We start from the raw sequence: 11,297 nt of genomic DNA on the forward strand, positions 1-11,297 counted from the left end.
ATGACAACAAACGCCCAACCATTTCGAACGTTTGGGTGATGTATTTTCTACCAAGCGCTTTCAACAGTTTTAATTAAGGTAAAACATTGTTACATTTTAGAGTTTATACTCACAGGGTGTTTGTGTTTGTAAAGATTTCTGGAAACGTGTTTGTATAATGCCAACATTTTTTCATTCGTTTATCGTTATGAAATAACAATTCTACCTCCACATGAAAATACTGAATCATTTTGATTTTTTACAAAAATTGCAAAAAAAAGGAATATCTCAATTTTCATATTGAGCAGCCTAAATTCTTGATCTTTTTGACTTACGACGTTACGTTGAAGAAACCAAAACTGGCAGATACACGCAATAGATGGTGACAGTATACAAAAATGTGGCCAATTTAATTAAAAACTAAACTTTTTAAATTTGTAAACAGGCCCTACACTATACAGGTGAGTATATAAGTTTATTATTTGGGTAAATATTTTTGGTAACTTTTTGTTTTGTACTTAATTTCCAACTGAATTATGCGCAGCTGGCAGGACACGATGGCAGCAGGTGCAGTATCACCGCCCTCTATTATCCCTCTAAGGGTTCCAGTGGCTGGAAAATCCAAGACCGAGATTGACACCAACACGTACATTGAACTAAAGACAGGTAAATGTATGAACAACAAATACCTTCAGGGTTTATTGTGCCATCTTGTTCAAGGGGCAGATTTCAGTGTTTCCATCTGCAACTCCGCGCTCGAACTGCACCCCTTCAACACATGTGCGTGATGTTCTACAATGGTGAACAAGATGGCACATGGAAGTGCTCAATCTCAAAGGAACACGTTGCCTTGGATCGGTCGAGTTGGTCTTTGAAAAGCGTTTGTAATCGTTTGTTATAAAATGCATATGGTTAGAAAGATGATTAAAAAGTAGAATGCAATGATCTCCCACAAATGGCCGCCCGTGTTTGTTGACGAGGTAAAAGGAAAACCACGCAATTTTGAGTGATACTTGTGTGGATCATTATATTCTACTTTTAAATATCTTTCTAATCATATGCATTCTATAACAAACGGTTACAAATGCTTTTCAAATACACACTAGACCGATCCAAGGCAGCGTGGTCCTTTAATATAACTTTTAAAACAGGTTGAATGGATTCCAGAACATTCATGGTTTGTAAACAATACAAAACTTTGCATTTCGGTGTGAAGTAAAACACTGCACCAAGCCAATCCATTTATTGAACAAGGGCGTGAGAATTGAGATATCACAACAATTTTGTGTTGTGAAAAAGATTTTAAGGGAGTTAAAAAATGCTAATGAAAAACTTGATCATCAGGTGCTAGTCTGGAGACAGCTTTTTTTTTTTTAGTACAACCACTCTATTGCTTGTGTTTTTTTTCACAGAACTCGGGAATTACCAATAAAACAGTGCTTTGTACACATTAGTGTATTTGGGTCAAAATCAAATGTGTTTTTTGTTGTTTTTTTACAGATTTTCCTGAAGCTCAGATCCACTTTACCATCGATGGTTCCAAGCCGGATCCATTTCAGCAGATAGGGCTTCGTAAGACACAGCAGTATCGCAAACCATTCTTGTTGCAAGAAGGAAAGAAAACAGTCAAGGCAATTGCAATAACAAAGTAAGACTTCATCATGGACTCAAACATTCTGTCCAGTCTGTAATCTTGTTATAATAGTTTGGGTACTTTTTGTATGTCACAAATTTACTTTAAGATTGGGCGATATCGATTTATTTTATTCACGATATATCGCCGACAATATATCGCGATATTCGATATAATCGCGATGAATGAAATTTGACATCATCAGTCTTCAAACTCCAAGTGAAAGTTGTAGAAGAGACAGTCATAGCTTAAGAGAGGTGTTCTAATGACCTATTCTTCTGGTTTTACTCCAAACCTATGGGGTGCAAGATGTCTCAGCTAGCAAATACATCGCGATATTTAATCGATATTGCGAATTATCGTGATTGTCGCGATATATCGATATTTCGATTAAAACCAAATCCATCCAAATTTTCGAAATCGTTTACAAATTAATATCGCGATATTCGATAATATCGTGATATCGCCCAAGCTTAATTTACATTACACTTCCCATTTTGAAGATAATGATGGTAGAAAGCTTCCCTTAAAACTTTACTCGCTGAGGCGCTGTATTGTTTAAGAAATTAGTAAAACAATGTCAAGAAAATAATTTTTGTATCAGGGAATGGAAGTTATTTTAGCATGTACAGTTTGTACAACATATTTTTGTATGCGATTCTCCTTAAAAAACATCTCTCTGTGATTTTCACTATTTTTCTTGAAGACTAATGGAGCTGAAACTTCTACAGTTAATTTAATATAATAAATACATCTTCATTCACTGTAGGGATTAATGTCATGGCCAAAAGCTTGCTCTTCAACCCCTTGAGGCACCTGGATTTTTAATTCAAAGTTTGGACAGGCCAAAACATTATGGAGGTCGTTTGGGCTGTAGACCTCTTTGCGCTCTAGTTAGGACTCTAGATTTATAGCATGTACCAGTCTAGGGTTCTCCCCAAGATTTTTTTTAAACTGGGCGGGGGGGGGGGGGGGGGGGGGGTATTCTGGACCCAAATTTTGAAATTTAGGCCAAAGGACACTGAATTGAAACAAGGTCTTGGGAATGTGTTCCACTTGAATGTTCTAATTTGCATTCTGCAGCACTATGATTGATTTTATCTTGAAGATTTTTGTGAAATTAGTAAGTAAAAAACATTATAAACAAAAATTGCCCATCAGTCGAAATTCATGCACGACAGCCGGATATGCTAGCTTGTACAAGGGGAGAACACTGCAGTACTTATACAGTTGAAGCCTTTTTAACACAATTTTTGTCAATAAAATTACAAATTAATAAAAAATATCATTACTAACTATCATTAAACTGTTGATGTTTCCTTGCAGAAATCGAGAGAGTAATATTGTCAGTAAGACCTTCACTGTGGAGTGGGCACCAGGCCAGGAGAAATACGAGACGGATGATGAAAGCATCAATTATCGGATATCACGGGACAAGACCTCTGCATTGCAGGTTGATACTAGACTAGGAAACTAATAGACCCTTCCCATGAAATATGTAAATTGCACATAGCGCGTGCGCACTAACGTTTTGGTTGGCAAAATGAGGGAACATCGCGCTGTTTTGTACACGGCTAAGGGATGCGTGACACAGACGCGATTGCGCAACTGCTTAATGCACAACTCTATGGCATTTGCCAACCAACAGGGTCTGTACGCATGCGTGAATGTGATTAGCATATTTCATGGGAAGGGTCCATTCACCAATCCTACCTTTATCACAATCTTGAACAGTACAGTCAGGGAAAACAATACTTTGCAACCGATATTTCATCAATTATGACAAAAAAATTCTTAAATACCTCAGACAGTTAATCTACTCTGATTGGTAGAGAGGCGCCCACATGGCCATTTTTAAGCGTGCAGTAGAGACATGAACAAAAGTGTATAAACATTTGTGTTGGCGCGCAAGTTTACGCAGGCCTTAGTTTCCGCATAATGCAATCAGTATGTACAATGTGCTCAATGTAAAATCTGACAACAGAGTCTGAGGACAGGATTTTACCAAACAGAAAGGTTAAAAGAATTTTCTCTGTTGCTATACTTTTAAACGAAAATGACATTTGAAATGAACTATGGGAATAAAAGAGAAGTCACTTGGTCTATAAAAATGACTGTATAAGATCTTGCAAGGTCAACACAAAACCTTGACCTAAGCTTGCTTCTTTATTGCTTGGCCACGATCCTGCGGGTTTTAATTGACTCTTAAAGACATTATTGCCTACTTTTTTATTCCCTTAAAGGCAATGGACACTATTGGTAATTACTCAAAATAATTATCATCACAAAACCTTTCTTTATTACCAGTAATGGGGAGAGGTTTATAGCTCCCTCTGAAGTGACGTAGTTTTCGAGAAAGAATTAATTTTCCACGAATTTGATTTCGAGACCTCAAGTTTAGAACTTGAGGTCTCGAAATCAAGCATCAGAAAGCACACAACTTCGTGTGACAAGGGTGTTTTTTTCTTTCATTATTATCTCGCAACTTCTACAACCGATTGAGCTCAAATTTTCACAGGTTTGTTATTTTATGCATAAGTTGAGATACACCAAGTGAGAAAACTGGTCTTTGACAGTTACCAATAGTGTCCACTGTCTTTAATATAAACTGCGCCAATAAAGTATCTAAATACTTACAAATGGTCAGATATATCGGAACCTGAAACAGTATGCCTAAAAATAATTATTCATTTCGAGTCACCGTTAATTTCTGCACATTTTGACACTTCTTGTGTTGCGCTACGATGTTGTTTGGTGGATTTACGGGCACTTCAGTGGCTTAAGGTCGAATTTCAAAAGTTGCAAAAGCCCCTATTCAAGCTAAATCGTTATATTGTGACGAGTAAGATCGGCGTTTCTTTTGCCCGCCTTTTATAAATGATTTTTTTTGGTCGCGTTTTGGATAAATCGGTTGCGATGAACATCAGCAATAATTGTCAGTAAACCAAGCAAAGGGGTCAAAGATGGGAGGCATACAACAATGGTAAGCAAGGAAAGGTGTTTCAAGATAACAGGAAAGATGGCTCAAACGACCAAACAGGAAAGAGGACGGACCGTTGGTTTGATAGAAGCCGGTACGTCGATGCGAGCTGCAGCTCATCAGGTAAAAACGTCACCAGCGACGGTCAGTAAATGGTGGAATCGCTACCAAGCTCAGGGAAATGTGGACGACCTGCCAAGGAGTGGCCGTCCGAGGGTGACTTCTGCAGCAGAAGAAGAAAGTGAACAAGTCCATAAAGCCTGACACCACTCTCGGGGGGTTTGCGACACATCCTGATCAGGAAATGGCAGGGGATTGACCAGGGACAGATCAGAGGTCTCATTGAGAGTATGAGAAGACGACTCCTTGCCGTTCAGGACAGTGATGGAGGACACACCAAGAATGGAGGACAGGATAACAGCAGTTTTAGAGTTAAAGATACGGCAATTAATTTCATGGTCATGTAAACGAAACGAGTTTGTGTCTTTTGTCTTGATTTTGTCTGAGTGTGACGCTTATGTGAGTTCCCTTTTGGAATTGGGGTGAATAGGGGCTTTTGCAACTTTTGAAATTCGACCTTAAGCCACTCAAGTGTCCATAAATCCACCAAACAACATCGTAGCGCAACACAAGATGTGTCAAAACGTGCAGAAATTAACGGTGAATAGAAACGAACAATACAATTTTTGTATACTATTTCAGGTTCCGATAAATCTGACCATTTGTAAGTGTTAAGATACTTCATTGGCACAGTTTAGTAAGAGACCCTGCAGATTGTAGAGTATGGGATCTTACAATTCCATCTTACTGTGTGCAGGTGTTTCTGGATATATTGTGCATAATAATAATAATAATTTTTATTTAACGCATTTCACAATAAACCGTATCAATTCGCTTTACATAAGTCCCCTGGTCATTGGGCCAATAACATCCCTTTAATCTTTCTCAGCTCCCTATAGGGAGTATACAGCCTCGTTGACTCAGTGGCCTAGGTTTGGTTGCAATGTTACATCCATAATTATCAAAAGGGTATTAAATGAAAAATGCATATATTCAATTGTAATTCTAAATAAAAAATCGGGGTAAACAATTACTTTGGAAACCACTCTTCATCAATAAACTCCGCTCTCTAAAACATGCAAAATCAATTTGATGAGATCAATACATTCTGCACTGTCGACCTTTGGTCCTGAGTTGGCAATATCATAGTAAACTATTATGTTTGCAGTGATAATTTATGAAATGATTTATTTAAACAATGGGACTGATGTTGTTAATTAACAGAATACTTCAACCAAGACAACAGCGGCTCTTATGAAGAAGGTCTTGGAGGAGTCCCAAAAACCTGTAAAGGGTTCCAACTATCGCAAGCCCACCACTGGAACACGCTTCATGGAGGGAAGACTGGGCAACAAGACTGCTAGCACATCGGTTGGAGAAAAAGCTAAACAGAATGGCCAGGTTAGATATAAGTTGGACTGTCTTACCTTATTACTCATTGACATTTGAGGAGTGCTCATTCAAGTCTTTATGCTTATAAAGGGTGTCAGTAGTCAGTTTAGCGTAGTTCATTATTGTTCTAGAAAGGAGTCTCCTGTCGGTCTAAAGGATAATTCCCAGGCAAAGAATTTCATCTTTGAGAGGGCAAGGCCATTTTCAGTTTGCAAAATGGCACTTCCATTGAGAAAATCTTGATGTCTTCATCGGAAACCTTTGACGGGTCCCAAGGCCATGGTCGGTACAATAGTGGCATCTGTTTAAATCCAGGTCTAGATAAAGTCCCATCTCTAAGGTTTTACATCTAAAGATTTACAGTCTCACACTCACAGCCTTTATCAGTATTTTTTTTTTTTTTTTTTTTTTACAAAGGAAAACTTACAATATGGACTTGAACATGTGGCCTCTAGATTAACATGCCAGTATTCTACTGACTGAGCTATCTATCGTTTGATGACAGGTCTCTCTTCTGAGAAGTGTTACCATGTTTTTGTTTTTTCTTTGGCAGCCAGTAGCAATAGCATCAACCCTTAAAGATACGAGTAGGACACCACCCAAAAACATGACCCAGGCTAACCGACTGCAACGAGAGACAGATTTCCTCAAGTAAGAATCACTTTCATAATAAGAATTGAATGAATGTAGTTAACAGATTTTGTGTACCCACCTATAGACCCCTTGCAATACGCGCAGCGTAGTTGCATGTGCCTGTCCTGGGTGTCATTTTGGGTGTCAAAATTGTATAACAAACATGCACAAAAGAGAGTTGACACCCAAAATTAACAGTGTTCGGAGGCGTGTTCTGTTTCGTGTAAGAAATCAATGGCTCCCCCCTTGCATAACACGAAACGCTACAGGTACGCTGAGTTCACGCGCACGTTTTTACGCACAGAGAACAGCTATTGTCAAATGATTTACCTCCATTTTGAGAGTACGACGTCATATGCAATGCGTCTACCCAAAGTTAAGCAGTCAGTGTTATTTACTCAAACATGAAAATGGCACAAATCTGCTGCTGCCAAATGCCTGGTTTTACTTTAATTTTATGAATTAAGTAGTGCACTTGCAAAGCCCATTACTCATGTTTGTATGGTGCCAGACCCCTTTTTAGAGATCACAAAAACCTTTGAGTTCTAAGTTATACCATAGAGCTAGGACCTAGCTCTATGGTTAGACTTACAAATAAACACAGGACTGTTATTGGCATGGGGCAGCTCCAGTCTACAGCCCGATTTCATAAAGCACTACAGTCTGTGTCCATCTTATAATGAGCAAATGAATATATCCAAACTGCTAAAAGCACATTTCATGTTGCAATATAGATCACATTGGCAATAATGAAAAAAACTCAACTGTCAGCAACATAAGCTCTACCTCAGCACAAATTTTAGCTCTCTGTAAAGTCGCACATTCACATCCAACCCATATATGATTTGAGGCAATGCATGGTGAGGTATCAGTACATACTTTTGGTTTGCAATAACACCATGTGTGTATCTACTTTCCAAGTAGAGTTTGTTCTTTAGAGAACTCTACTACCACAGAGTAGATTCGTCAGATTGTTCGTGAGACTTCTCAGTTCTGAAAAGAACTGTCCTGCTTTTTAACTACTACCTTGGCAGAAGGTATAGAAAATTGGCTTGGACTACTTTAGCTTATAGGATTGTTATTAACTGCACTACCGCGGAGCGAGTTCTTAAATTGGTCTCAATCATTGGTCTCACATCTAACCTAACGATTGCTCTGTACATTACAGGTGTATATTTTGTGGGGCTGACCGTCCTGCAGATCCATTTGCTAGATTCTGTATAGCATGTGGTAATCCAGTCCCACCACTTCCTAATGCCAGGCTACCACCACCAGAGCCAGCTCAGGTAAGTATGTGGACAATTTCCCTTGTATAGACCCTTCCATTTTAGCCCTCACATGCAAGTAATGTACCCTGCTGGTGGCTGTGCCGCCATTATTGGGTCGCGGCAGCGCGATGTTTTCTACACGAAAACATGGAAAGATCGTTGTCTTTTTTACCTCTGTATGTGAGTTAGTTGTCTTTCTCAATATTTTACACATTGTATCAAACACCATCATCACTAGGCAACATTAGTATTCAGTGTGCAAAAAAGTTTTAATCTTTTCTGGATGTAATCATTCCCTGGAAGAAGTGAGCTCATTTTCCCATGGCACTGCCATTCTACACTCCCATTCTGTGCTTATGACGCTCTGTACAGCTTGTATTACTATTGGTCGAAAGCACAGAATTCTGCAGTAGGTAGACCCAGGAAATTATACTCTGACACTATGCAAATTCTCCGCTGGATTATTTTAACACGTTCAAGGCATCCATAACTAACAAACTAATTAACAATGACCTGAAAAGTTCAACAGAAAGATTGGATTTGTTGTGCAGATGCTTTCATCAAGCAGTAAATTTGGTTATGGTTGACTTTGTTAAAGACACGTCTTCTCACTTGCTGTATCTCAATATATGCATAAAATAACAAACCTTTGAAAATTTGAGCTCAATCGGTCATCAAAGTTGGGAGATAATAATGAAAGAAAAAACACCCTTGTCACACGGAGTTGTGCACTTTCAGATGCTGGATTTCGATGCCTCAAATTCTAAATCTGAGGTCTCGAAATCAAATTCGATAAAAGTTACTTCTTTCTTGAAAACTACGTCACTTCAGAGGGAGCTGTTTCCCACAATGTTTTATACTATCAACCTCTTCTCGTTACTCGTTACCAAGTAAGGGTTTGTGCTAATAATTATTTTGAGTAATTACCAATAGTGTCCACTGTATTTGTGATTTATTTCCAGCTTGGTATGTGTGTCGGCTGCAATGCCATGGTACCCCTGAATGTATCCAATTGCCTCATATGTGAAATGCCAATTGCTCCACAGCTCATTCCGCAAGCTTCAGTCAAACTAAAGGTAGTTATCAAATTAAGGACATGTCTCCCAAAGTGTTCCTTGTGCATGCAGTGCGTTTGGTTGCCCTCTATGAAAATGCCTGTAACAGTTGCTCTTTATGAAAAGGCCTTATGGGAAGTGCAGGGTTTTACTTGCTCTCCAGCACTAAATACAGGCACTGTCATAATCAAGAGTTATAAATTTTGTATACAGGTTGGCGGGTATTCTAGCCAAACCTGCAACCTCTATCATGTACATGTATCTAGGCAATGTGACCTCTGACGTCACTCGAAAACCATAACATGATTCGCGCGCATACAGCCGGGCAAAACCTTTGTGTTTTGGCAGCCAGCTAGAAAGTGTATGCAATCTTACCATGACTACGCGTCTTTTTGCCCGGCAAAACATGACGTATACAGTGTTTTGTTAACAGGGCGGTTTGAATGTAAACATTGGTCACATCGTCTATATTTAACATAAGACTATCAAATAAAACTCACATGGGTTGGTGAAAATTTATGCCTGTCAAAAGAGCCTGGGGGGTAGTCGGGAAACTACCGGCGAATAAGTTATAAACATGATTTGGATAGTTTGTTGTATAAATGTTTTCATCTTGCTTTGTTCATTTCGAATATTAAACCAATATTCCATTAAACCCATATTTTCCACACTAGGACAAGTTGGTATGTAACGAATGCGGAACAGGTAATCCAGCCAATATGGAATACTGTGTTACATGTGAATGCAGACTGACTGGAAGCAACAGACATCTTAAGGTAAGTCAGTAAGCCCTCTAATACCACACACTCACGGCCAAGTTTTTAGCCAATGGTTCTAAATAGTGTCCAAAGTTGCTTCGAAAATAAAAAGAGATGATCGTTCACTTGTAGTACTTACATGAAAATAAATGATTAACTGTTCATATTCCAAAAAAAAACACCTCTCCATGACTCCTAATCTCTACTTGGAGTGTCAATGGGAGACCCTTGAGGACACTAGGTGGCAGCAGACTTTACCAGGTATTTAAATCAATTTTTCTCAGTAATGCATGGGCGCTCAGTATTTCATAATGCATACGCAATAATAATAGATCGTACTCGCAAAATCAAAGCTATTCAACTCATTTTCTCATGAAATATATTAGCATTTGAAGAAAAGCATTTCAAGACAAGTTTACAATGTTTATAAAGCGCCCTAATCATGCAGGCATGCGGAACACAGTTATGGAGATTTAAAATGGAAAACTGACTTGGTAAATCTACTGCCACATGGCAGTCTAAAGTCTCCTCTTGTTTAAGCTTTTTGCAAAGTGTTTGTAAGAAGAAAAAAAACCAAGTAATTATAAATATATTGCTTTGTTTTTTTCTTTTAAAGATTGATTGAATGAAAAACCTCAAAATCTTTCATGTCCAAGAGAGCAATACCTTTGGGCTTTTTTTCAACATCTGAACCACAAAATTCCAGTTGATGTGATATCTTTAAGATACAAGTTTGTAATATGAATTGTTTTAGTTCGTTGACTTTCTAACATAATGTTCAGTTTATGTTTCACAGTGAATCTACAACTGATTAAGTTTGGTGACCGTTCAATTCAATCTCCCATCATGTTGTGATTTTTCTCTTTCAATTAAAAACTTATATTGCCCAACAATGTATACAAGTTTACCATGTCTTTGCAATTTCTATCCGACTACATCTTAGATGAACTGGCCAGAGGTATGTTAAACCAATTTTTTCTATAAAAAAAAGGTGGCTGTGTACTGTTAAGTGGTGGTTCTTAGTGGCTAGTAAAGTATACTTCTTCTTAGCTTACAATCAATTACAGGGATGCATGAGGCTACTAACATGCCTTCTTTAAGATACATTTCCTGCTCTTTGGACAACCTTGGACAACCTGAGTTGCATGTATATTGTTCACCATACACGGTGTTGGTGCTTTCTTACAATACAGACTGTAAAATAACAATAATATAACACTTGTATAGCACAACATATCTACCTAACAAGTAGGCGCTCAAGGCGCAAAAATAAATTAACAATTAACAAAAAACCAAGACATACGAATTGAACTGTGCCCTTCTTGTAGGCAATTACCATTAGGTGGGTTAAAAGGGAAGTTTTGAAGGAGTTGAGTTGAAAATCCAATCCATATGAAAGGCTGAGGTGGGATTCAAACCAGGGTCCATGGAGGTGAAAGGCTCCAAAATAAACGAATGAGCAAACCTGATCCCAAATATTAAACAGACCAATGCACTAAAGCCATGAAGAAAACAAAATCTGTAGGGCCTAAAAAGTTT

The 11,297-nt window shown here is 38.3% G+C and overlaps 1 protein-coding gene across 2 annotated transcripts in view; it reads left to right on the plus strand.

The window, feature by feature from the left end:
• LOC117288546 (double zinc ribbon and ankyrin repeat-containing protein 1-like) overlaps nt 1-11,297 on the plus strand; it is a 20,106-nt gene continuing 8,809 nt past the window's right edge. The window contains exons 1-10 of one of the 2 annotated variants that reach the window (XM_033769449.1): nt 1-78; nt 524-645; nt 1,480-1,627; nt 2,939-3,065; nt 5,877-6,053; nt 6,598-6,695; nt 7,846-7,963; nt 8,908-9,021; nt 9,675-9,776; nt 10,702-10,716. In XM_033769449.1, coding sequence (XP_033625340.1) covers nt 537-645; nt 1,480-1,627; nt 2,939-3,065; nt 5,877-6,053; nt 6,598-6,695; nt 7,846-7,963; nt 8,908-9,021; nt 9,675-9,776; nt 10,702-10,716 — 1,008 coding nt within the window. In that variant the 5' untranslated portion in view covers nt 1-78; nt 524-536. The remainder of the gene's footprint in view (nt 79-523; nt 646-1,479; nt 1,628-2,938; nt 3,066-5,876; nt 6,054-6,597; nt 6,696-7,845; nt 7,964-8,907; nt 9,022-9,674; nt 9,777-10,701; nt 10,717-11,297) is intronic. The other variant, XM_033769456.1, reaches the window with a different exon arrangement.

The sequence above is a fragment of the Asterias rubens genome, chromosome 1 (assembly GCF_902459465.1).
Source record: "Asterias rubens chromosome 1, eAstRub1.3, whole genome shotgun sequence".
In the NCBI taxonomy this organism is placed as follows: Eukaryota; Metazoa; Echinodermata; class Asteroidea; order Forcipulatida; family Asteriidae; genus Asterias; species Asterias rubens.